Genomic DNA, 27,404 nt, shown 5'->3' with positions numbered 1-27,404 from the left:
TTGGGAGTCTGTTATTTGGCCTCACACTTAGGGGAGGGGGAGGGGGAGGGGGAGGGATATTGACGATACAAATATTTCTAGCATTTCCAGCACCGGTAATTTACAGAGAAAAGTTGGAAGAGACAAGTTAGAGGAGACCTACATTCTACGAGACCTAACTATGGTTGTCTGCACTTGACCAAGTATTTATGAGGATTTTATTTTGAAGAGTCAAGATGAAGACATGCGGGCTTAATCAAAAGGATACAACTGTGAACTTCTGGAAAGATGTATTGGGGATAATTTTGTAATAGAACTATGCAGATAATTTTTTTTACATTTATTTATTTAGTGTTTGTTATAAGTTAGTTATAACAAAGTGGGTCTACCTCGTCAGTGGCATCTTTGGCTCTTGTATATAAGGATAACTATACACTATATAGAATACGCAAAATCAATACAAAGAAAATTTCTCTACAATAAATTTCTTAAATCTTTTTAAAGGTTGATCTCACATCAGAGAAAATCAGAAGTAAAACTAAGAGGAAAAATAGAGTTCAATACTCTTTTTCTTCTCTCTTTTTTGTTGTTGGATAGAACGAGTGAGTGCGATTGAAATTGGTTGAAAACACCTAGACGATGCTATATACAAAATTTGAGCAAGATTAGAATTGATTTAAACTGGTTTTAGGTATAAAAAAAAAAATCAGACCTAAAAATTCAACTGCGATATGTATATATCATACTGTATATTATGTATATCAGTGTATATTATATATAAGTTTTTATGGACGTGCATGTGTACACTTTTTACATCATGTATATAACAAAAATATTTGATGGACACCTGTATATATCATATCGTATATTGTGTATATAACACAGATACACATGATATACATGAGATATCACCGATGTACATGGAGATATACACGGGATACAATGGGGGATACACATGAGGAGTCGTCTTAAAACTTGAGTTTTCAATCTGAAATATATTATACAAAGAAGGAAAATAAAATTTTGATATATTTTTTGATATACATATTGTTAAACTCTATGATATACAAATAATATAAACCGTGTTGTATATATTTGGATATACAGATAAAAGAAAACTAGAAAAATAATTTAGAAAAAAATCGGAGATTTTCCGGATACTATTGAATGAAATGAAACCGAATTATCACGTCGAATATTTATTGCATGTGGTGAATTCGACCCTTCTAACACCGAAACTTCAAAATCAGAGTCATCATCTCATGAAGAGATGGCGATTTGACATGGAGCTTTAGATTTTGATTTCTCAGAGGTTGAATTTTTACCCATCTTTCAAGTTGAAAAGAATGGTAATATGCTTTGGGAAATTCTACAAAAGATTATAGATATAGAGAATTAACCAAGAAATAGGTCAAAAGCAAACCTAATATAGTAATTATCGGAGAAGAAGAGAGAGATTTGGGGGACTAAAAAATGTGGAGTGAAATTTAGGGAAGAAAGAGAACAATAACTTTAAGAGGGAGAGAGGGGAGAGTGCTGTAGGTTTCTTATGATTTTGCATAAAAATAATCTTGCCTATAAAATACCAATTAAATATAAGAAAACCTTAATGTTGGGCTATAGGGTGCGAATGTCTAAAACTAGAGATTTTTTATACCAATTTTCTTTATAGGTAGTTATACCATGCTATTTTCTCTAAATGCTCTATTCATTTGTTTGGGTCACAGAAACTGAATAGCCCAGTGGAGTTAGGCTCATATGGCCCAAACAATAGCCCAATATAGAGTTCTAGGACATTTGATCGAAGTTTTTGCATATTTGTCCTTATATTTCATAGTCCTTTCAAAAGTTGACTTATTTTTGTTAGGGAATCTTACGTAAATGTCCCAAATAAGTTTCAATTTATCAATCTCTAGCCATTAATCATAGTTTATCAAAACTAGCAAAACACATATAAAAATTGAAAAAATCCAAATAACTAAGGTTCTTTCTCTCCAAGAATCACACGCAAAGATTTCCTTCAATATTTTTAAGCATGATCAACAATATTAGATGCAAGATATAAAGTGATAAAATACAATATATATATATATATATATATATATATATATATATATATATATATATATATATATAAGATTCAAAAAATCTAAGCAAAATGACTTTTTTTATTGGTATGGTAGAAATTCATTGAAAACATACAAATGAGTCAATATATAAATTTAGAGAAAGATTGGAGGTGATTTGGTCTGATTTGGTATCAAAATTCGTAGTTAAAATCAAGTAAAAAAAATCTTCTACGACACATGTATCAAATATGTAACACGCATATATCACCCATACATGTATATCCATGTCGTAGTTAAAATCAAGTAAAAAAATTCTTCTACGACACATGTATCAAATATGTGACACACATATATCACCCACACGTGTATACATAGATATACATGTGATACACATTTGATGCAAATATGATACATATGTGATATATAAATAATATACAATGTGATACACATATCATTTTTTCTTTTCATGTTTCATCTTCTACTTCAAATTTTCTATTCAAACTACCTCAAAACTCCGCCAAATCATCTCGAAACTGAGATTCAAAGTCCTTAAGACGTATCAAATCTATTCGAAAGAAAGCAAACAAATCGACTTTTTTGGCTACAAATAGCTAATTGGTTAATATTGTTACATTTGACTAATATTAGTAATATTTAATAAATTGACCAATTTTTGTAATAAGCTCCTTATAATTAGCCATAACTGATTGTTTTCCTTTTTGTTATATAGTTGTATATTCAGAATTTCACTAAGGATATCCAAAAGTAAATATAATGTATATAAAAAGTAATATTTGACACAAACATAGTATAATATTTCGATAAAAAATGCTTATTTGAGCACGCTTCGCCGGCCTTGCCCTCAATAATTGACTCATTTGCGATAATATAGTGCATCGGCTCAAGGGCAAAGCTAATAAAGCAATGGCTTTAGGCCCTCAAAATTTTAAGGCCCCATTTTCAAAATTAATAATAGTAGTAAAATTATAATTAAAATTTTATTCTGATATCAAGTTATCAATTTCTAGTATTTTTTTCTTTAAATTTGAATTTTTTTTTTCTATTTTTAACTTATAGTAGTAATACTGCCTTTGTTATTTTATCAGAATACCTACTATGGCAACTATAAACTGCCTTTGTTTTTAAATAAAGCCTTTTAATAAAATTTAGCTTTAGGCCTCCAATATTCTTGAGCCTTCTCTGGCACTGCCATCATTCGGTAAAATAGTCATACTGTTTATACCAAGCTCCAAATAACAAACTATTTTGATGTTTTTAAAACTGAACTTCAAGAACTATAACTTTCATCCGTCTTTGTAATACCATATAGTACATGTCTGAGGAGCTTGCATCCAGCTACAGGCTTATAAACACATTGTTTGGTCTCCTAGTTTTTTTTACATAGTACTCCTTCTACCTCAATTTATTTTTTTGTGCTTAGCTTGTAAATTAACATATAAACGAAATATATATGAATTACCAAAAAAACTCTTAGTGCCGAACTAATGTTATTGTAACCAAATAAGTTGAGGAACGAAGTTCTTCCATTCAAAAACGAGATTAATATTACTATGGCTACAACTGCCAACTTGCAATTATGCCGGGACGTAAGAAAACTCTTCATTATGGATGAATAGGAAGGAATAACGACGCTGCTTGGGTAGGGAAAGAACGGTGGTTCAGGTTGGTAAATGAAAAATGAGAATCTATATCTATATTTATATATTAAAGCAAGAAAAATTTCCTTCTAAGTTAGCCAAATGTCAAGTGGCTAACCTATAAACAAGACACTTGACAAGTTATTTCATTTAAAATAGATGTTGTTATACACAGATTTTTCGGCTTTCTAATACTCAATCATCTCACTTTTATCGCTTCTTTTTTAGAAAATTTCCATTACTTAATATGCTTTCAACTAACGATAACAACTCAGTATAATTCTACTAGTGGGGTCAGAGGAGTGTAGTGTGTACACATACCTTACTCCTACCCTGGAAAGAGGCTGTTTCCAATAGACCCTCGATTCCCTCCCTCCAATAACTCCTACCCTGGGAAGAGGCTGTTTCCGATAGACCCTCGATTCCCTCCCTCCAATAACTACCCACCTTGCTCTTGGGTGACTCAAACTCACAACCTCTTGGTTGGAAGTGGAAGGTCCTCTTGTCAACTAAATAAATTAAAAAATACTAAAATTTACATAAACACCACATTTTAGAATAAGTACCGTGTTTCATATTAACTATACCTTCTTATCTCTATCTCTTCCTAAAAACATTCCCAATTCTCCCAATTCCCAACCGTGTTATATCACTTGGTATGAGAAGAAACTCAACAACAAGAAACAGTGTATGTTTACAAAATCATAAATGGGCTAACACCTCCTCAGATCGGAATGTTTATTATCTAAAATTGATGGATTTTTACTTGGAAAAGATTCACAATTTCCCAGCAGCTATTACATTTTATCATCTCCAACCAAAATCCAATTCGAGGTATGTTTGTGCAGATGACTTTCCTCCTTAATTTTAGATATAAATCTTAAATTAGTTACTTGGAATTTAAATTTCTATTTGCACTTACATTTTATGGGCTGAATCACACATTTTTCGGTTCTTTTTTATGGAAATATCTTTTACTTAAAGTTAATTCCCCTAAATTAATTGCGTGGATTCAAATTTCTATTTGCTCTTATATTTTATGGGTTGAATCACACATTTTCCGGCTCTTTTTATGGAAATTTCTTTTCCATAAAGTTAATGCCCCTAAACACACTATTTTGTTTTTTATTTATAGCAAGTTAAAAGATTATGCGAATATATATTATATACTTTAATATATATATATATATACTTCAGTGCAAACAATCCTTTGATTAAATTTTTTCTAAGGCAAAATATGAGGGCAAACTTTGACTGTATCAGACCGCGACAAACGAAACAACACGGTCTCCTTTGAATTAATTATTCAAGATGAAAAGGTGCATTCTTTTTAAGTTGCATTTATTTTTCCCCGTAATTCGACTACAATCTCCATCTTCTGATCTGTACTATGGAAATCATTAGGTTATGCGTGTATTTAATCAACTGCAATTTCAGTTTTTATGGTCTAGATGGAGATATATTACTTATTCTAAAATGAAAAGATGCATTTTTTTAATTTGTTTATCTATCAACAAAGTAAAGAAGTGTTCGCTAAAGCTTAAACGAAATACTTTTTTTTTTAAGTAGAAAAGAATTTCTATATACTTGAAATCATTTGTAGTTTGTTCTAAAGATTTTTTTTTTTCCATTTGCGAGAACATTTTTTGAGATCTTAAACTATAAAATATCTAATATTATTGTCATATGAACAGTAATTAACATAAAATCTGCATTATGTGTTATTTTGGAAAGGCAGGCATTCACATATTATGTGTTGCCCATTGGTACATGTATAAAGGCTTGATAAAAAAAAGTTGAGATGTCACATGTATAAAGGCTTACAAGATGCTGTCTTGCATGGAGAAATTAATCCTTCTTCTCAAGGAAAAAGGATAATTCTACCATCCAGCTTCACAGGGGGTGCACGATACATGATTCAAAACTATCAAGATGCTATGACAATATGCAAATGGCCCCTGATCTTTTCATCACCTTTACTTGCAATCCAAAGTGGCCTGAGATTCGTAGATTTATAGAGAGTAGGGGCTTAAATCATGAGGATCGTCCAGACATTTTATCTAGGGTATTCAAAATCAAATTGGACCGCTTGATAAAGGATTTACGAGACAATCAGATTTTTAGAAAAGTAAAAGCAAGTATACAATTCAACTTCTAAAAAATAATAATTACTTTTTATGTTACACAAGATAATAGGCTTTAAAATAAATATTCCAGCTTTTTATGAGGTGTAATAAATTCTTTTTGGTGCAGTGATTTATAAAGTTGAGTTCCAAAAACGAGGGCTGCCTCATGCTCACATAAGTAATTGTGATGATCCAATATCGACAATTGTTGAAAGTACATATCCAGATTTCTTTAGCCATTCCAATGACATAGATTACCTCCAGCAAAGAGCAATTCTTGCTCTGACTCTTGATATGGTGGAATCAATCAATGAATATATAGTTTCACTCAATTATAGTCCTGAGAAGATATATTTGAGTTCTGATACAGTTTGTATGTCTGATCATTCTTTTTCAGCTTAGTGTTCTTGTGATGTTGTTGAGAAACATTGACCAGTCAGGTTTGTGTAATAGCATGAGGTTAATCATCACAAGACTTGGAAATCGGATTATTGAAGCCAAGGTTTTATTTGGCAATATAGCTGGACAAAAAGTGTTTATCCCGAGAATGACATTGATTCCATCAGATGCAAGAATACCTTTTAAGTTCCAGCGAAGACAATTTTCAATTGTTGTATCTTTTGCCATGACAATTAATAAAAGTCAAGGCCAGTCTCATGTGGGGTTATTTTTGAAGAAGCCGGTATTTACTCATGGACAACTGTATGTTTCTCTTTCACGCGTGACAAGTAAAAAAGGGTTGAAGATTTTAGTTCATGATGATGATGGCCAAATAACGAATGAAGCTAGAAATGTGGTGTATAAAGAAGTTTTCGGTAATTTAGTTTGAGATGATAGATAAACATGGTGGAATCATCAGTTATTTACAATTTGCACCCAACAGAACAAAGAGAACAAGCTATAACTACTTATGCATTGAACAATTGAATTGTGCCAAAACCATGTTCAGCAACTCAGTAGAGGATATCAAGGTATCTTCATAACTGCAATTTCATTCAGATTACATTTCCTTCTATTGGGGGGTTGAGAAGTACTGGCTCTATATACAGAAAGTTAATTCAATAGTTTCTCCGGGGGAGAACGACCGTGAAGTACCAATCTGTGTTAACTTCTGTTAATGCTAATTATAACCAAAATACTTAATTGGTGTTTAATTGCAAGGTTTATTTCCATGAAATACTTGATGAGGTCATTGATAGCTTGGTAAGTATGTCAGTGCCTTTAAATGAGGAAGGAATGTTCTTTACCAGCAATACTAACTATTAGTCCAATTGTGCAGATTTAAGAGGGAATAACACTAAAAGTTGCTGGTGGTTTAATGCTTGAACATCCGCTGACGTTGCCTTTATGATCTACAATATGATTAAAACCATCGTAACCTTCACGCTCAGCCATTCCTGTTATTGAATGGATCTTTGTTCAAAAGTTACTTGGATATAGTATGTAAAGTAGTTTAATGGAAATACCGATATTTGTTTATTAGTTTTTATGACGCAGAGGACACTGATGTTTGGATTGATTGATACTACTATTAATTATATAAGTCTTAAATTGTGACTGCTGCTGCACTAGTTATCCGGTAACTGTGCTGGTGGAAAGTAGCTTGTACCTGATGCAATATTCGAGGTGCGCACAAGCTGGCCCGACAACATCGTCATAAAAAATAAAATAAAAAAAGGAAGAGAAAGAACAAAATAAAGAATCTAAGAACATGCCTGTTTGTTGATATGTTTCACCTGCAAAGTAGTCCACAAACTTAATGTCATGAGCAAAATAGAGTCGCACACCACTTTGTCCCAGTGAAGCTAATAATGAATTGGACACACAGCTACAGCCATAGAAGAAAGTTTACGGTTAATTTAAGGTAGACCTTATTATCTACACTGAAAAAATTTATCTTATTATATACCTTTTGGATATACTCTCAATCCTGATGCTTACTCAGAGAGGTAAGAAGTTTGATATCATGCATGAATGTAGTTGGAGGAGTCTTCCTTTAGAAGATTTGAGCTTGATTAACTCGAGCTTAGTAGTTATTGGATGTAAGGTTCTATGTATAACTGACATTTCCATGTTATATGGATTTTAATATCTCATACATTCTGCTTCTCATCTATAATATTATTTTAATAATTTATTTTTCTTTTCTGATTATCTGATAAGAACAATATTATCATACTAATATTCAGAAGTACCATCCGCGCATCACGCGGGTTTTAATACTAGTATATAATAAGAGAGGAAGAGGTTAATTATGGAAACTCAATTAGGATGAGAGAAAACAAAGGGGGATTGTATTCCTTGGTTTATAGAAAGACATAATAGATCTCATCATAGATATATTTGTCTAAATTATGATTTCTCTCTCGTTAGTCCTTTCAATTAATTAATACTCGACTAGTTGAAACAATAAGAATATATCTGAAAAGAAATAGTTTTGAAAAATTTAAGTAATTTCAAACAAATTCAGTTTTCTATAATAACTAATATTTGCGATCGGAGGTAGTACGTTTTAGAATGTTGATTAAAAACGTTCCTTCATTTTAAAGCAAAAAAATAAAAAAATAAAAAAAAATGAAAAGAGTTGCCTTGTAGGGTATGGCTGAAGGTAGAAATTTTAATTTGAAATAATGAAATGTAGAAGCAGATGGTAACTTTTTCATGTAGTCCTTTTGCTAATACGTTAAACAAATGTGTGATGAAATGAATGATTTTGTTAAATGAAAATAACTACTAGTACTGTAATAACCAAAAGGGACCATCCAAATCTGTCAAGAAATAAGTTTTTCAATTTTTTTTGTGTGGTGGTAATCATGATTTAGCAAAACCTTTTCCCTCATTCTATCTTCTTCTTTCTTTCATGTTTTTCAAAATATTTTAGCCTCTAAAGGGAATGTTAAGTTGTGAACTACTTAACCATATCAAACAATGATTAAATTTATTAGCAAATCAAACTTTTATTAATACCCTAAATACATGTACGGGAAAAAAAATTGAGATGGCACAAACTTATTGGGAAATGCAATTAATGCGATTTTACACACAAAATTCCACGTAGAAATTAAGTATAGTTTGTTCACAAGCAATCAAAGATCTCTCTAAGGTCTAAAAAGCCTCTTTCAAGGGGACATGATGGAAAGAAAGGACTTCCAAAATACAAATCCCCTGTCCAAGATTTTGATATAAATTGTATTGACTCCTTGACCAACATTACCCTTTCTCTAATCAAAATATATATAGTGAAACCAGGAGAAAAGACTTGGTAAAAGTCTCCAAATTACAAAGTGAACATGGATGTCCATTTTCATGGACTACTTCAATGTTCAATCCGATACCTAACCCATTAAACACTTAAATTCCTTCCTTACTCATCCATCTTGCAGGTTGGAAGGGGGCAACGTATATGTCCATCCTTGAACGTGTGACTCGGAATATGAAGATCAAACCTATAAAGTAGTAAACTCACAAATAAGCCGAAATCAGCTGATATCCCTTGAATACATGTGGTAGCTTGGCGTCAGAGCAAGAAGTATATTAAAAAGACGATCTTGAATGATCTATTATCTTTTGGTTTGAATTGTATATATATCGTAGTTGCTTTCTGCTAAAATATATATTTATAATAAGTAATACTTAAGTCGTGAGTGTAATACTACTCTACACCAGCTTGAACTCAGGAAGTATCAATTGATACTCAACTACCAGCAGGGGCGGATCTATGTAGGGAATTGGGGGGTGGTACGCCACCCGGTCGCTCGAGTAAAATCGTATATATGTACTGGTATTTTTCTCAAAATATTAACATATATAACACGGCACTCCAAGTCACAAAATGACTACAGGTGCCACGGTTAAAGCACTAGAACTTCACATAAAATGTCCAGGATCAAGACTCTGTTGCGGTCCTTGTTATTTGTTTTGTTACTTGTCTTTTTTCCCTCCCCTTTCTTTTCCTTGTGCTCCTTTTAAATTGTTTTAATTTTTTCACCTTTGTTATTCACTTTATTTGTACAATCTTTTTTTATTATTTATTTAAATTGTATATTTTCTTCCTTTTTCTTTTTCTAGATCTTCAAATTTATTTGAATGTGATTTCCTCTTTTTATCCATCTAATGTAGTTTTATTACTTTTAGAAATTAGAGTCATGCATCAAAGACTTAATATTAATCGAGCTATATGTAGATTGAAGTGGTATATTTCCTAGTTTAAAATTTTATTTTACTATATATATTTTAATCATATTAATCAAATTTGAATCCAGAGAACTAGACCGAATTGGACAGAACCTATTCGATTTTGTGATAACATATTTATTTATGCATAAAACAATCTTTTAATTTGAATTAAATTAATTCAAATTGGACCGAATCAAACCGAATTAATAAAAAATGTATCGAACTGACTAAATATGCATCCAAGTTCAATCTCTTCACTATGGTCGGTTTGCATTAAAAGCAATGGCACCAGGGGCGTACACAGAAATTTTTGTAAGCATTGTCGAAATTTATAGAAGAATCGGAATAGTAACTTTAGTTATCATACTTCTAGATAAGAAATAGCTTTAGTCTATTGGTTTTGTTGAGTCTTAAGTTAGAAAAAGTATTGAATTAAATTCTACTTCATCACATTTTTTAACTACATAGATTCTCTCAAATATTTGCAAAACAAGATGTGCTAGTTAAGGTTTGAAATTCTGACCTCTTAGAGCAAAATCAAGCACATAATCAATGCGCCAAGAGATAATTTATGTCAATTGATTTTATTTTTTCCTACTTATCCGCTTCCACCCAGTATTAATACATTAGTAAAAAATAAATTGACGAATCGATATCGCGTGACACTACTTCGATAAATGTGCATCCGTCCCAGAGTGGCATACGTAGCCATCATATCTTGGATCCGCCTCTAACTACAAGACTTCGTAATCTTGTACTAGAATTTTTTTTATTTTTAGTATTATTATTTTGAAGGATTAAGTGGTCATGAAATGTCACATACAAAATGACTGTCAAGAATGTTATTCGCAAGCAAACTAAACCTAACTTTGGAATGTAATACCATCATTACTGACTAGACTACGTACATCTCAACACTTTTTCCTTTCCATTTTTATAATTTCTTAACTTATAATATAGCCGTCAGGATACACATTATCCATCTACCCCAATCCTGATATCATATTTGTAGTCTCTCAATCTTCATATATTTGCTACCCAAGTCAACCACTGTATCCAACAAAGGTCTCCAAAGCATGTTAAGATACTCCCTGGAACTTGCCTACATCTTAAGTGGGCTCCAGGACATAATGTGATAGACTCGCCATGTCATCATGCCACATAGGCGCCATTTGGCATATATTAATACCATGTGTAAGCTTACATAGGAGGAAGACTTGCATTTGTGAGAAGATTCTAGAGAAGTATGAATATTTCCTTTGGAAGACCCTAGATTTTTATGGATTTGCTAGGAAAGTCCTTGGAATCTTCTAGGCTTGTAGAGAATTCTAGAGAATGCCCTTATGTTGTAAATATTAAGGACTTGTGTAATAATTAATAATTACATACTAGACCCTAGGAGACTAGTATATAAAGGGGCCATTCATTTGTATTTCACCAAGCAAACAATTCAAGTTCTCTCTAATATAAAGCTTCCTTTAACAATTCTCTTGTGTTCTTTCTACCATTCTCTTAGCGATCTTGAGTGTAGTAAGGCTGACTTGGCATAGCAAGAGCGTGAGCAAATTGTCAAGGGCCGCACGTGTACTTAGTTAACGACTAAGGACGTGACAACGTGGTATCAGAGCAAAGGTTGCAACTAAGAAAATGGCGAACGACGGAGAAATTAACGCTACCAACACCCAAGCCAACATCATCCAGGATATTGCTGGCAAGAGCAGCCTTAACAAAAAGAGAAATACCACCAACAAGGGCCAGGAGGTTCCACCCGAGGTTGTGTCAAACGAAGGACTTACATCCCAAGAACCATCTGCCACTGAGGCGAGCGAGGATGAAGTGGAGGTCCTGCCCGAGGACGTCTCACTCGGTAAAGAGTGGGTGATGAAGATGAACGCGGGGATGGACGCCGTGGAGATCTTTGGCCAACGCTTGGGGAAGGTGGAAGGCACCCTTAGCATTCTTGAGGGGCACACTCTTGAAGAGATTGAGAGCATCCGAAATGACTTGGAGGGACGTACACAGATTGAGATGGAACTAAGGCAAACTATCACTGCCTTAGAGTGCAGACTCATGGAGCCTTTGAGTACTATCGATGCTATGAAGGCAAAGATAGAGTCACTCGAGGAGCATGTTAGTGCTGGCGTGACCGAGGCAGCCAACAATGTTATGGTGACGAGGGAGGCCAAGATCGAGGCTCCCAAACCCCCGATGTTCAAAGGTGTTCGTGATGCACAAGAAGTGAAAAACTTCCTTTGGCACTTGGAGAACTACTTCAAGCACGGCAAAGTGAAAGACGACGAGGCCATGATCAACACTCCAGTGTTGTACCTCTCAGAGACTTCCACGCTATGGGACGTGGATAAAGGTCTATGTACTATTAGCACGTGGGATCCGTTCAAAGTCGAGTTCAAGCGACAGTTCTTTCCAAACAATGTCTTGTACGAGGCAAGGTGCAAGCTTAGGGAGTTAAAGCAAACAAGGAGCATACGTGTCTATGTCAAGGAGTTCACTACCCTTATGCTTCAAATCCCCAACCTGACCAATGATGACTTGTTGTTCCACTTCATGGACGGGTTGCAAAATTGGGCTAAGCAGGAGTTACAATGCCAGCAAGTCGTAAATATAGACCAAGCCATAGTGGAGGCCGAATCATTGATGGATTTCGGGCATGACAAGCAAGACAAAGGGAAAGTCAAAGAATCAAAGTTTAACAATGTCAAAGGTGGGGGAGACTGTGGCAAAAGGCAAGGAGATACAACAACAATACTACAAGACTCAAGATTCCAAAAAGTTGAGTGGCCGTCAGGGCTACGCCGAGAAGAAGGCGCAGACCGAGAAGGAGGGATGTTACATATGCGGAGGGCCGCACAGCTTCAAGAATTGTCCCGACCTAAAAAGCCTTAGCGCCATGGTCCATGAACGGAAGGAGCAGCCGCAAGGAGAGAGTTCGGGAATCGCACAGTTAGGTATGATCGGATTATGTGGTGTTGTCACAAAGCAATCTATCCAACTTACCGAGAATGGCAACCAGTACGTGGATCTCAACATCAATAACAAGCCTGCTCGTGCAATGGTGGATACTGGAGCAACTCATAATTTCGTGACTGAGGCTGCCGCAAAGAGACTAGAATTGAAGCTTTCTCCAACCAACGCCCGCGTTAAGACCATGAATGCCGAGGTACAGAATGCTCGTGGGTAGCTAATGGAGTTGGTGTCAAATTGGGAACTTGGAAAGGTATGACAAACTTTACCGTAACCACCATGGATATCTTTGACATCATATTGGGGCAAGAGTTCTTTAGACATTGTCATACTTTGATCGACCCCTACCTCCAACATCTCTTGGTTATGGAGCGGGAAGGATCTTGCATGGTACCTACAGTGTCTATGCCACACGGACAGAGCCAAGCACAACTCTCAGCTATGCAGGTTGTCAAGGGGATCAAGAAGTTGGGCAACCATCGCAAGTCTGGAGGAAGACAAGAGTTTTCAAGAGACACTACCACCTTGCATAGAGAAGTTGCTTGAGGAAAACAAAGATATCATGCCCGAGGAGTTGCCTAAGCACTTACCGCCTAGGCGAGAGGTGGATCACAAGATTGAGTTGGAGCCAGAGGCTAGGCCACCCGCATTTGCCCCATATCGTATGGCACCGCCCGAGCTAGAGGAGCTCAGGAAACAATTGAAAGAGCTGCTAGATGCTGGTCACACCCGCCCATCAAAGGCACCTTTCGGCGCACCAGTATTGTTCAAGAAGAAGAAGGATGGATCGTTGTGCTTGTGCATAGACTACCGAGCACTTAATAAGGTCACATTGAAGAATAAGTACACGACCCCGCTCATTGTTGACTTGTTCGATAGACTTGGGCAAGCCAAGTACTTTACCAAGGTGGATCTTCGCAAGGGCTATTACCAGGTTCGCATTGCAGAAGGGGATGAGCCGAAGACATCATGTGTGACGAGATATGAAGCCTTTGAGTGGTTGGTGATGCCCTTCAGCTTAACCAATGCACCGGCCACATTTTGCACCCTTATGAATAAGATTTTTCATCCCTACCTTAATCAGTTCGTGGTAGTCTACCTAGACGACATAGTCATCTACAACAACACCTTGGAAGAACACATGAAGCACTTAAGGAAGGTTTTCCAAGTCTTGCGGGAGAACGATCTATACATCAAGAGGGAGAAATACGAGTTTGCACAATCAAAGGTGCACTTCTTAGGCCATGTTATTAGCAATGGCGAGCTACGCATGGACGAGGCTAAGGTACGTGCTATCCAGGAGTGGGAGGCACTTATAAAGGCAACTGAGTTGAGATCCTTCCTTGGCCTTGTTAACTACTATTGTCGGTTCATCTGTGGCTACTCAGCAAAGGCCGCATAATTGACTGAGTTTCTAAAGAAGAACAAGCCATGGGCTTGGACGGAGCATTGTCAAAGGGCGTTTGAAGACCTCAAGGAAGCTGTAACAGAGGAGCCAGTCTTGGCATTACCTGACTTTGCCAAGACATTTGAGGTGCATACTGATGCCTCAGATTTTTCCATTGGGGGTGTCTTGATGCAGGATAAGCATCCCATAGCATTTGAGAGCCGCAAGTTAAATGAGACAGAGCAGCGTTACACAGTGCAAGAGAAGGAGATGACCGCCATTGTGCATTGCCTTCGTACATAGCGAGATTATTTGCTCGTGTCGAGGTTCGTGGTCAAGACCGACAATGTAGCTACTAGCTACTTTCAGACGCAGAAGAAGCTCACACCAAAACAGGCTAGATGGCAGGATTTCTTGGCCGAATTTGATTTTGCACTGGAGTATAAGCCGGACAAAGGTAACGTTGTAGCCGATGCCTTGAGCCAGAAGGCCGAGCTTGTTGTAATCACTTCAACAAGATAGGACATTCATGAGGCTATAAAATAAGGCATGTAGCATGATCTAGCAGCCAAACAACTTATCGAGTTAGCCAACCAGGGCAATACGAGACGTTTTTGGGTCGAAGACGGTCTACTGCTTACCACATGTCGGCATGTCTACGTGCCTAAGTTCGGAGACATTAGACGGCGGATCATAAGGGAGAGTCATGACACAATGTGGGCTGGTCATCTAGGCCAACGTCGCACTAGGGCCTTGGTTGAGTCAGTCTACTATTGGCCACGCATGCGAGATGACATAGAGTGTTATGTGCAGACTTGTCTTGTCTGTCAACAGGACAAGGTTGAGCAACAAAAACCCGGAGGACTTTTGGAGCCACTACCAGTTGCGAGCGTCTATGGGAGAGCGTGACTATGGACTTTATCACTTGCCTACCGAAGTCTAATGGTTATGGTACTATTATAGTGGTCGTGGATAGATTTTCCAAATATGCCACCTTCATGCCCGCCTCACCAGGTTGCACTGCCAAGGAAGCCGCCAAGCTATTCTTTAAGAATATGGTGAAGTATTGGGGCTTACCAAGGCATATTATCAGTGATCGAGACCCCCGTTTTACTGGGAAATTTTAGAGAGAATTATTCAACATACTTGGCACGGAACTGCACTTTTCCACTAGTTTCCACCCACAGACAGATGGACAAATGGAACGGATCAATGCCTTACTAGAATACTACTTGCGGCATTATGTAAGCGCGCATCAGAAAGATTAGGCAAGGCTCATAGACATCGCCCAATTCTCTTATAACTTGCTCTATAGCGAGTCCACGGGGTGGACACCATTTGAGCTAGCCACATGCCAACAGCCACAAACTCCACATTCATTACCATCCGTGTTCGAAGGAAAGAGTTTGGGGGCTTATCATATGGCCAAAGGATGGGAGGAGCAGCTTGACACTGCTAAGTCCTACTTAGATAAGGCAACTAAGAAGATGAAGAAGTTTGCAGATCGTAAACGGCGTCCCACGGACTATAGAGTTGGGGACATGGTCATGGTGAAGTTTAACCCAAGACAGTTTAACGCACTACGGGGCATGCATCAGAATCTGATTTGCAAGTATGAGGGGCTATTTAAGATAGTCGCCAAGGTAGGCAAGATCTCATACAAGCTTGACATGCCATCGTATCTTAAGATCTACCCAGTCTTCCATGCCAGCATGCTTAAGCCATATCATGAGGATAAGGATGATCCGAGTAGGGGCCAATCAAGTCGAGCGCCTATGACTATCACCTCATCGCATGATAGGGAGATTGAGGCTATCATGGATTACCAGGCCAGGCGAAAACAAGGGCAAAAATTCACCGCTATGTCCCTCGTCCATTGGAATGGGCAATCACCGAAGGAGGCCACATGGGAACGATATAAAGATTTATGGCAATTCAAAGATAAAATCCGAGAGTTTATGCAGCAAAATTGCGCCGCGGTCGTTGCAACATTAGGTGGGGGAGAGTGTGATGACTCGCCATGTCATCATGCCACATAGGCGCTATTTGGCATATATTAATGCCACGTGGAAGCTTACATAAGAGGAAGGCTTGCATTTGTGAGAAGATTCTAGAGAAGTATGGACATTTCCTTTGGAAGACCCTAGATCCCTATGGATTTGCTAGGAAAATCATTGGAATCTTCTAGGCTTGTAGAGAATTCTAGAGAAAGCCCTTATCTTGTAAATATTAATGACTTGTGTAACAATTAATATTTACATACTAGCCCCTAGAAGACTAGTATATAAAGGGGGCTGTTCATTTGTATTTCACCAAGCAAACAATTCAAGTTCTCTCTAATACAAAGCTTCCTTTAACAATTCTCTTGTGTTCTTTCTACCATTCTCTTAGCGATCTTGAGTGTAATAAGGCTGACTTGGCATAGCAAGAACGTGAGCAAATTGTCAAGGATCGTACGTGTACTTAGTTAACGACTAAGGACGTGACAATAAGCTCTATATTTAGTGGGCGTTTGGACATACGAATTGTAAAATTCCGAAAAAAAATTAAAAAAAAATTCAAGTGAAAATAATACTTGAAAGCTAGAGTTGTGTTTGAACATGAATACAATTTTGAACTGTTTTAAAATTTTTATGAATGATTTGAAGTGAATTTTGAAAAACAACCTTTTGGAGTTTTTTAAATTTTCGAAAAATTTCGAAATTCATCTTCAAGTGAAAACTGAAAATTTCATTGCCAAACGTTGATTTAAAAAAAAAGTGAAAAAATTTGTATGGGCAAACAGCCCCTTAGCTTGTCAGAGGGTAAAAGAATAGTATGAAAACTTGCACCATAAAGTGCATGAGAATTAAGTTTTATAACCGTATACAGAGACATTACACTAAAAGGGCAGCCTGATGCACTAAGCTCCCGCAATGCGCGGGGTCCGGGGAAGGGCTGGACCACAAAGGTCTATTATACGCAGTCTTACCTTGCATTTTTGCAAGAAGCTGTCTCCACAACTTGAATCCGTGACCTCTTGATCAAATGACAACAACTTTATCAGTTACGCCAACACTCCCCTTCATATAGAAACATTACACTATTAGTGGAATATAATTTAACTAGCTATAATAGACCATTATTCAATTTTTCAGGTTATCTATCAAGTTCGTTACGAATGATTACATGTTGTTATAGGTAAATTTAAGTAATAATGTAAAAGATCAATATACGGTAGGTGCATAAAAAATTAAGCACAAGTGCAAATTATCTTGCATTAATCCTCAAATGCATCTGCAAAAAGTGAAAGTGCAATCAAATAAGAAAAAGTCGAGACACCAATCATTGTCAGATATTGACTTGTAGTATTCCCCTCATCGTTGTGAAGGGGTTGGTCTAAGCACGAGACTGATATATGTGAAGTTTACACACAAGAAGCAACTTGAAAAGTCTATGCATAAGTCTTCCATGTCCCACTCTCGATCTCTACTGGTCCACTCTTTGTTTAGCATCATAACCATAGTTTTTTGAGTCACTAAGTGAGCAAATAAAGGGCCCCCGGCCAACAATGACATGCATTCAGCCACCAATCCTAAGCATCGTCCATGAACCTTCTTTCGACCTCGTAGGAAGCTTACTAGGAAAGATACATATATAAAGGGGAACTTTGCCTTCAACATAAAGGTACACCATGTGAATTCAGTCGATTACCATGGCTGCAAATAATCCTAGTGCAAACATGTCTGATGGGAGTTTTAGATCACTGGACTCACCTGATAGTGATTTTTCCAACCAGCTAATTAACTTTGAGCTTTCTGACATTTTTGAGCTCGATAATTGGCCCGTTCATGATGATCCAACGTTCGTTGTTTCTGGCCCTTCCCAGTACTCAGGAAATGAAGTGGTTGTCACTGAGAGAAGCAGGAGTTACCATGAAGGATCTAGCAACAGTAAGCATTTCATCAAGAAACAGTTTTTAGCATTTTGTTATGTAATTTAGTTATATGGCATTAACATGAGACATCTAATAACATTACACACATGCACAAATTAGGTAAGAGTAGCACATACCATGAAATTTGATTAACTTTATTGATGAAACATTTGGTTTGGTAAACAAATAGACATTGGGAGCAGCAGGGAGAGGAAGGAAGTAAAGGACAAGGTTGCTTTCAAAACACTGTCACAGATTGAAATACTAGATGATGGCTATAAGTGGAGAAAGTATGGAAAGAAGATGGTGAAAGATAGTCCAAACCCAAGGTAAGATAATATCTTCATATTTTCTGTTTCAGGCAAGGGTGACAGAAAGAAGAGTTTTAGTTAGAACTTCCCTTCTACCTTTCCTTTTCTTTCGGTTTTCATTTTTTATCTACGTTCCCATGACACATATCACTCCTCATGCCTTGAAACCTGAAGAACTCAGTACACGCTATGCCATAAAGCTCTCAGAAGATTTTAGCCTTATAGCTCATGATAGCTTATTATTTAGTTTGCTGGCTTAAGCTATCTGAATCAAATAAGCATATATCTGCAGTAACTGTTTGCTTAAATAAGATATAGTGAAAAACTGGTTGCATCTATGTTCAACCGAGCATGATATGACTTATTTAAGTTGTATTTCTATAAGCCGCCTAATTTATTAGTTATCCTAACATTATAACAACTACTTCTCCTCAAATTCCAAGCAAGTTGGGGTCGGTTATTATGAATCTTCACTGTTCATGTCGCGCCATGTCGGTTATTATGAATCTTCACTGTCCATGTCGCGCCATGTCGGTTATTATGAATCTTCACTGACCGGTTACTTGATACTCTTTTCACTCTCAGTCAAGCAACCTAAATTCTAGGAAATTTACCAGAAACATAACTCACCAAAGAACAGTCCACATCTGCCAAACCATGGGACCACATTATCAAGGCCCCATTTCTAGTTAAATATTAAAGGCAAAAGAGAAGTGCTAGTGTCACTTAAAAACGAATGTCACATCAAAAGAAGATGAGGTTCCAATAAGACACCAAGACTAGGGTGTAAGACCTGAAAAGAGAAGTTGAGAAATTGAAAGTAGTAATTCTATTATGGCAAAAAGAAACTTCCACCTACTTAAATCAAGTAACTACGCTTTCACAGAGACTAACAAAAAAGTTATGCCTGTTGCTTTATACGAATAGCAGCTCATGGAAATTGGTATGATAACTTACTCACATAATCATGTTCTGTATCAACAGGAATTACTATAGGTGCTCCATTGAAAGTTGTCCAGTGAAGAAGAGAGTTGAACGAGACAAAGAGGACTGTCGGTATGTGATAACCACCTATGAGGGTGTCCACAACCATCAAGGTCCTTCCCAGTTCTGATTCCTGTAACAGAGCATGAATTTTGAAGTTACTATGACTGTTGCAAAGTAGCTAAATCAGGGTTTTACTAGTAAATTCGATCACCTATACTGTTTCCGGTGTTTAGACCTGACCGTTTGGCAAGTTCGTAACCTATCACAGTGGGCTCAGATGGAGACGTCTCTCAGTTGGCATGTAATCTAATCTTGCTTCCTACAGGATTTATATATGTTATAGCATTACCAACTGACATGGTAATCTTCAGTGTTGAAACATATTGTGAATCAGTGAAGTGATCAATCGAAAAAATAGGCCATCCAATATAAAAATAAAAATAAATCAGCCTTTTTTCAGCCAATGTGAAGAAAGGAAAACTGAAGTGTCAGATGTATCTTGTTTCACCTGAAAAATTGCGATGAACCACAAAATGGTTGAATAAACTCTGTTTTGACCAGGAGGCAAATGCAGTAGGAAAGTCGTTCCGTGGTTTTAGATAAAAGACAGATGAAGCCAACAGATACTAAAACTAACAGAAGTTTCCAGAGAACACAGATAAAAAACTCTCAACCACTTGATAAGATTAAGTACAGAGGAACAATCCCATGTTTATCAATAAGTTCGTACAAAACTCCAAAGAAAGCATTGCTAGTCTGACTCATTTCTCGACCTACTCAACTAAAGGTGGCTCTACAAGTTGCATAATATTGATGATTTGTCTACCATGAAAATATATTGCATAGCAAGTTATTGACTACAAACAGCGGTGTCATTTGTCAACTCAGAAACTCGATCAAGAAACAATGGGAAGAGGAAAAGCATCATGAAAATGAAATGCAAGCAAAACTAGAAGAACTATATGCCTTGATATATGGCCATCCTCCTTTAATCCACAGGAATAAGGAAAAGGGAAGATTAAAGGGGCAGTGGAAAGTGCTTCTGACATAAAACTTGGATTATAAGCAAGCAGTGACAACGGAAAACTCGGCAGTGCAGAGGAAAACTGAAACTTTGCAGTATAATTTCTTGAACAAATTACTGTTTGAACATTCCTACTAACAATCAAATATTGAAGCCAATTCCCGACGCATTTGTGATCTTCAACCCCTTCCCCAAGCAGTCATAACATCAGAAAAAGATAGAGCATCAAACTAGTCTCTAAATAATATTAATGTTTTATTGGAACATAAAGATTGCAGGAAATACTTCAAGGATGATGCATTGCAATGCAAGTCCAATGTCAGCCAAGACAAGAGAAGCTTGGAAAGTATCAGTCACAGGCTATACTGTAAAAAGTTTACAAGGGAAAGAAGGTAGAAATAACCAGCTTCAAGAAAGTTGGTCTACAACATAGGAAGCACAGCATGAGAGCTCCAAAAACTTTGTTATAGTTATAAACGAACATCTCGAAATGCTGACAACCATTACAACAAGGAAATGGCTTGGAGATAATGCTATGCTGGCGAAACTTTTTTCAGCTACTTTACATAAAGATGATCTAGAGATATCTCCACTTCATATACAAAATGGAAAAATATACATGTGTAGAAAGAGGGTGTTATAACTTGATTCCCAAATGACTGGGCTTTGGACAACCTTCAGTTGGAAAAATAATATCAGGATTTCGTATATGAACATTTGATGTTGCCAACTCTTTCCATTTGGAATCTCTAATATGAAAATCCGATGAGATGCTCCACAAAGCATCTGCAGGCCGCATAGTTCTCCTTATCTGCGGCGATGATCTTATTATGGCATTTGACATGGAAAATGGACGTTTGCTTGTCCTCCCCATGCCACTTGATAGCAACCACCGTGTCCCAGCTTGTTGCTGTCTTTTTGTGCCCCAGATTTGTTCATCATTAGGCTCAAAATTAAACCCTGCGACATGAATTTCAGTTATCCTAAACTGAGAAACAGCCTGCCTATGGATTCCTCTCTCACTTTCTCCAGCAATAATTTCTTCCTGAATGAATTGCTCCTTTGGATCATTTTCACAGCTTGAATTTCCTTCTGATGCTCTGCTGCAGGAATATTGTTCAACAGGAGCATAAGATCTCTCTAATTGAATCAGAATAAGCATGGAGATGCCGACCATCTCATAGTCACGCAAAGGATCTCTGAGTTGAACCCTCAGAGCTAAAGTCAAGTTGTTACACAGTTGACCACATTCTCTACCCAACAATTCCGATCTTTCTTCACCTGTTGCAAGTCCTGAATTATCTAAATCAAGGGACTTAGCATGATGGGCTGCTAATATTTTGATGGTTCTTTCTTTGATCTCAGGATTATTACTGAAATATCCAGCATCCAGCCTCAACCATTCATCTGGTGAAACAAACAGCTCCACTAAATCACCCTCGCCATCATCACTTTCTTTGCCACTCCAATGCTCTAATGCGCTAGCTATATTAGAACCAAAAACTTCACTAAGTTGAGGCCTAATGCTTGAAGGTGCTTCATTATCTGACAAGTTTGACTGAATTCTTAACCCTTCTACTGTAAGAGGTTCTATCTTATCCATTGCCAAAGGAGCTAGATCCTCCATAGACACAAAACCTAAATCTACATCATCAATTATTGAGATTGAATTCAGATGACCAGAACTCCGATGTAAAAACAGATCTTCGCTGTCCTTCTTCATACCAAATAAGCCATGCCAAAAAGTGAACCTGCCAAAAGAATCACAAGAACATAACTTAAACCATCGTCTTGGATGACATACAAATAATGAAAATAATAGAAAACTAATAACTTATATCATGATCTTAAAATTACAAACCTCTCATCTGGTTCAATTCTGGATCTGGCTTCCCAGGCCATTTCTTGTATATTCCTCCCCGTGATATCTTCTAAAGGCATCAGTGTATCCGCCTGAACAGACATTTTGGAAATTCCCCCAGATGCCCAGCAGCTGAGTATTTCCATAGCACCACAACCCATTGCAGCAGGGAGCACAACTGGACTGGAAAACTGCATGGTCAACCTTGCACCATTTCTTGCATTCCTAAAATGTTGAGGACTCATTGAACATAAGAAGCCCCCATTATGCGTGCACATTTTGGAACCTAAGCCCTCCCCAAGAGGAGGTAATTCTAATGGTCTTTCAGGGGAAAGATAGATTGGACTTCCAAACCCACCAGAGCTGGTGCGTGGTGAATTCTGGAATGCTTTCTCATTCAAACCCCAATCTCGCATCAAAGCTTCAGTTTCCAAGTTTTCTATCATTTTTGCATTCCTTTTACTCCTCAATGACTGCGTACCCCGCCAGTGCTCCGTCTCAAAATCCTTAATAACCGATGACAAATCAAAGTCATCAGAATATGCAACTCTTCCATGAACACTTGAAGCAATGCCACTGAATTCCACTTGATCATCTGTTGCATCAAAACCAAAAATTGGGTTTCCAGAAGAAAGGGTCTCCTTCTCAAACTTTCTCAAAAGGCATTCTCTTGGTGAATCCGGACAACTATCAAAACTCAAGTCAATTGACGTCTGCTCAATGTTCAACATATCTAGAAAATCATTTGCCACAGACTCTGTAACATCATCTAGGCTAAGTGATTTCACCCGCCTACTGGATTTATAGCTGGACTTCAGATTCATGTAGTTTTCTTGGTCAATGGAATCAAAGATTTCTACTGGTGAATCCAACTCTACGGACTCAGCAGTCAACAGGTCTAGGAAAATCGATTCAAGCTCTTCAAACGTTCCATCCTCGCACACATCAGTCTCCTCATAGTTGCTGCTCTTCATCGTATGTTCTCCTCCGTCAACGTCATTGCTTTCATGCTTTTGATTGTATTCACTTTTCTCATTACTTGTAACCTCCAAAATGTAAGCAACATCAGTAGTTTCTATTGAAGTATCATCACAACTGTCATAAGAACGTACTTCTGGTTTCAACTGCTCTTTCCTAGAAGATTCCATACCCAGTTCACTGACAGTAAACTCAATATGTTGATCATCCCTGGTACTTTCAGCATAAGACTGAGACAAAGCACCAGAGCTTGGTTTTAAGGGTTCTAAATGTTCATATAAGAAATCTAATTCATCCAATTTCTCCAATTTTCCTTCCTCAAGTTTTTTACACAGAACGGTAATAGATCGAGAAAGTTCTGAATTTTGGTCTGATAAAACTTCATCAAAACTTCTCGCATCCAGTGACCTAGATGAAAAATGAGTCATACCAGCAGGCTTGCGGGGAACACTTCCAACCCTCCGAAGCATTCTATTACCACTAGTCCCATCACATTCTGAGAAATGATCTATTGCAGCAGGTTTGATGGCTTGTACGAATTGACTAGGTTCAATCGAATTACTCCCTAATACAGAAAATCCAAAACTAACATTCAGTAATGCACCTTTAGCCTTTCCTGAAAGCTTGAAGCTCGTGGTCCACTTCCCTGAATTCCTTCTTCCCTCCTCTAACTCCTCCAAGGTTAGTGGAAGCAACCTCGTAAGATCAACCCAATGTTTGCCAATATCAAGGCCTGGAGCCCCAATCACAGAAACGTGAAGCATGAAATGTTTAGGCTCATACTTTGCTGAATGCTGGTGTCCTGTCCTACTTCCATATACAGAACAGGAATGCGTCAAAGTCTCTTCAAACTCAGATGTTCCCTGACAAACCTGAGCAGGGCGAGTTCTCATCACTTCACCCTTACGTTTCCAGTTTACACACAAAGCAAGGTCCTTGAAATTGACAGGCAAGCCTTCAATGGAATGAACATGAAGAAAGAAACAACAATTGAACCGTCGATGGCGGATATGAGTTAGAGCCTTTAATGGATTCCAACTCCACATTGATGATTTCTTCTGTTTATGCAGCATGTCATCAGATACAACATTGGAACTGGATCTAGAGATAAGGGTATTGCCAAAAGAATCATGCCCATGATCTGCTTGAAAAGTTAAAGCCATCTGAGAGGTTTTATGTACATAAAGGGCTTTACTAATTTCTTCAATGTCACGCAGCAATCGCCCACCATTCTGTTCCCCGCTACTGCTCTTCCAAGACATCTTTTTCACTGCCAAAACGTAAATATCCAACCAAGAATCCAAATGAGAAGCCAAAAACAAAAAGACCTTTGTGGGCCAGAAAATTTTATTTATATTTTTACGACTCTTGAACAGCTTGCATGCACCTCGACTATTCCACCTCGTACTTGCTACCTCCCACCAGCACAAGTATCATAAAAGTTTATATTTTGTAAGGGAAACTCAAAAATAAAATAAAAAATATACCTAAATATCAACTATGCCACAATTCCAAACTAATTGTAGGCTATTTTCAGAGGATTTATCACAGTTTGACATCAACTATAAGCCGATCATTTATTGGGTTCGAGACTGACTATGCTTTGCACATCGAAGAGTTAAATCCAAAATAATTATAAAAGAATAAAATATAAAAAAATATAAGTATTCAAGACCATCATCAATCTTAATGTTTCTATTTTAGCTTATATAAGATTAACATAAGCTTAGGTATAATGAAGAACTAAACTTGTTTTAAACTTTTAACTTCATTTCTTCAATTTTGAGTTCAGTAAACCAATACTGTCCCTCAATTCTCCCAATACATTACAGAAGCTTCAACTACAAATCATTATGTTTCTCTTCAAGTTTAACATAGGTAATTAGGTCAAAAACAAAGAACTAAACTTATTCTAAGTTTATTTTATTTTCTTCAATTAATTCCCACAAATTTTCAACAAAATCAAATACCCAATTCAATACAGAAGTTCCAACTTCAGTTACAGTAAACAAATCCAACTTACACCTCAAATTAAAAAGCGTTGAATCTAAAAATAAAGAAAGAACTTGGGAAGAAGGCTTACAGAAGTGAGATCCAACATAGAAGAGCAAGGAAGATGAGTTGACCGTTGATTTTAGCTAAAGTTTTATGGGTTGCCCGATTGATGATGTTATCCTCTGCTACTACTGGCTAGCTTATACCTTTGTTTTCTTTTTGGGGAAATGGTGGGTATATTCTTATTGAATATCGTGTTTCTTTTGGGTTTTTCTTCTGCACTTTCTCTGACAGCTCCCTTCTTTTCCACGTGGCCTACAACTCCAGCTTGGAAATTGTGGGTGTTTTCGTAATGGAGGAAAACATCTTTTTTCAATATTCTCATATTTAGTTTTTTAAATTAGGAAAATTACTTCTCTGGGAGTAGTGAAAACAAGGTCGCCTTGTTAAATCCTATTTTTTCACGATTCGTATTAAATCTAATAATTACTTTCTCCGGTCCAAAAATAAATGATTTTTTTGTCTTTTTTATGGTCCAAAATAAGTGATGTTTTCAGATTTCAAGAATAAGTAAATTATTTTTTTCTTACATTGCCCTTGAAATAAATAATATTTGAGTATGTGTTAAGAGTGTTTATTTCCAATGCAATTGAATTCTTCCATATGATCAGATTCACGTTTCCACTTCTCTAGTTCTGTTACTCTTCAACTATGGAGTGCTTGTTAGTATAAAAATGGAGAGGCAATACGAGAGGGATGATCAAGGCTCCATGAATTTTAAATTTGAAGACTCAATCAAAACAGTTCAAGAGTACTCTCTGAACCGTAAAGTTGAAATACATGACAAATTGAGATTCTTGCTGAAAATTTGAAATCACATGTTATGCCGTTGCTTCATTTGCTTCATTGAATGTTTAGTGAGAGTTGATAATAATCACGTCCCAAATCCCTATGGCATTATGTCAAATATAAAATAAAATTAAAAAATGTGAAGAGATAGTAAAGGATAATATGGTAAATTTTATTGTCAATTAATGTTAAAATGTATTTTTTTTAATCTGTGTGAAAACAGTCAAAAAATTACTTATTTTGAACCGGGGAGTAGTATTTATTAAATATTTGATGGAGATCAAAAGTACTCATTTTGTGTTAACTTAAAGGACCAGAATCATGGGCAGAGCTCGGATTTTGAGTTTATAGGTTCTTGATCCTTGAAAAAAAACAACTTATTAGGTTCTGAATAGAATAAATTTTTAATATAAATACAACGTTTGAACCAAAATGGAAGGATAGCTCTGTTCCTCAATAATATATTTAAGGGATCGTTTTTAACCAATCTGTAATATAAGAATCCATATTTACAATTTTCTCGAAATAATGAAAAGCTAACAGAGAATCTCCAAAATTATTCTGACTATTTGAAAACGCCACAATGGAGTAGGTAATGGATTACTTTGTGTGTTTTTTTCCTTTATTAAGGTAAAAGACCTAACAAAAGGGACAATAGCCAAACTTAACCTAGTCCTACACTTAAGAGATCGTTTAGTTTATTTTCTCTATCACGATTCACGAGAATATCTACATAGTCACTTGCCTGTTATTACTCCATTAATGACCCATTTAGCAAAAACGGAAAAAGTTTTTTTTTCAATGCTATATTGGTTAGGGTGGGTTCGGTTCGGTTTTGTAGAATTTTGGTTCGGTTAATTCAGTTTTCGGTTTGTGATTTTAATAACTAAAATCGAATCATAATAACTTCGGTTCGGTAGAATTTCGGTTCGGTTAATTCAAGTACTTCTACTGTCTTCAAAAAGACAATCTCTCTACGTTCTTCAAATTCATATAATTCCCTTTATAATAATCCCTTGACTGAGCTTAAGACAAAACAGAAACAACAGCAGTGGCAGTGGCAGTAGCAGCACTATAGGAGAAGCATTGGGTATTCATTTGCTCCA

The 27,404-nt window shown here is 36.7% G+C and overlaps 2 protein-coding genes and 2 long non-coding RNA genes across 5 annotated transcripts; 2 read left to right on the top strand and 2 right to left on the bottom strand.

Annotated features, from left to right (window-relative positions):
- The first annotated feature begins 3,941 nt into the window (after positions 1-3,941).
- LOC104109433 (uncharacterized) lies at positions 3,942-7,389 on the top strand. 2 transcript variants are annotated; one of them, XR_004510319.2, is made up of 2 exons: positions 3,942-4,540; positions 5,960-7,389. It is a non-coding gene; the product is annotated as an uncharacterized lncRNA (long non-coding RNA). The 2 variants fall into 2 exon arrangements; XR_004510318.2 differs by lacking the exon at positions 3,942-4,540 and adding an exon at positions 4,548-5,025.
- A 1,380-nt stretch (positions 7,390-8,769) lies between these two features.
- Positions 8,770-17,433, bottom strand: LOC138896695 (uncharacterized). Its single transcript, XR_011410089.1, has 2 exons — positions 17,349-17,433; positions 8,770-9,278 (listed from the first exon to the last, which is right to left on the bottom strand). It is a non-coding gene; the product is annotated as an uncharacterized lncRNA (long non-coding RNA).
- A 638-nt stretch (positions 17,434-18,071) lies between these two features.
- On the top strand, positions 18,072-20,151 carry LOC138896918 (probable WRKY transcription factor 50). Its single transcript, XM_070182560.1, has 3 exons — positions 18,072-18,309; positions 18,484-18,622; positions 19,589-20,151. Exons 1-3 carry the CDS (start codon positions 18,072-18,074, stop codon positions 19,716-19,718), a joined length of 507 nt encoding a protein of 168 aa, XP_070038661.1. The 3' UTR covers positions 19,719-20,151.
- Positions 20,152-20,951: 800 nt separating this feature from the next.
- On the bottom strand, positions 20,952-25,721 carry LOC104109257 (protein PLASTID MOVEMENT IMPAIRED 1-RELATED 2-like). The gene is made up of 3 exons (XM_070182559.1): positions 25,538-25,721; positions 22,477-24,724; positions 20,952-22,366 (listed from the first exon to the last, which is right to left on the bottom strand). The coding sequence occupies exons 2-3, from the start codon at positions 24,714-24,716 to the stop codon at positions 21,253-21,255; spliced, it is 3,354 nt and encodes a 1,117-aa protein (XP_070038660.1). The 5' UTR covers positions 24,717-24,724; positions 25,538-25,721; the 3' UTR covers positions 20,952-21,252.
- Positions 25,722-27,404: the final 1,683 nt, after the last annotated feature.

Source organism: Nicotiana tomentosiformis, chromosome 8 (genome assembly GCF_000390325.3).
Source record: "Nicotiana tomentosiformis chromosome 8, ASM39032v3, whole genome shotgun sequence".
NCBI lineage: Eukaryota > Viridiplantae > Streptophyta > Magnoliopsida > Solanales > Solanaceae > Nicotiana > Nicotiana tomentosiformis.
The sequence above is the reverse complement of the archived record's forward strand: the minus strand, read 5'-3'. Positions and strand labels throughout refer to the sequence as shown.

What these genes read in the sequence shown, in the direction of transcription:
- LOC138896918 (XM_070182560.1), top strand. Translation starts at nt 18,072, where the DNA reads ATGGCTGCAAATAATCCTAGTGCAAACATGTCTGATGGGAGTTTTAGA. An exon ending in CCATGAAGGATCTAGCAACA is followed by an intron (nt 18,310 to 18,483) that starts GTAAGCATTTCA and finishes GTAAACAAATAG; the next exon opens with ACATTGGGAGCAGCAGGGAG. An exon ending in AAAGATAGTCCAAACCCAAG is followed by an intron (nt 18,623 to 19,588) that starts GTAAGATAATAT and finishes CTGTATCAACAG; the next exon opens with GAATTACTATAGGTGCTCCA.
- LOC104109257 (XM_070182559.1), bottom strand. Translation starts at nt 24,716, where the DNA reads ATGTCTTGGAAGAGCAGTAGCGGGGAACAGAATGGTGGGCGATTGCTG. An exon ending in AGAATTGAACCAGATGAGAG is followed by an intron (nt 22,367 to 22,476) that starts GTTTGTAATTTT and finishes TTCTTTTGGCAG; the next exon opens with GTTCACTTTTTGGCATGGCT.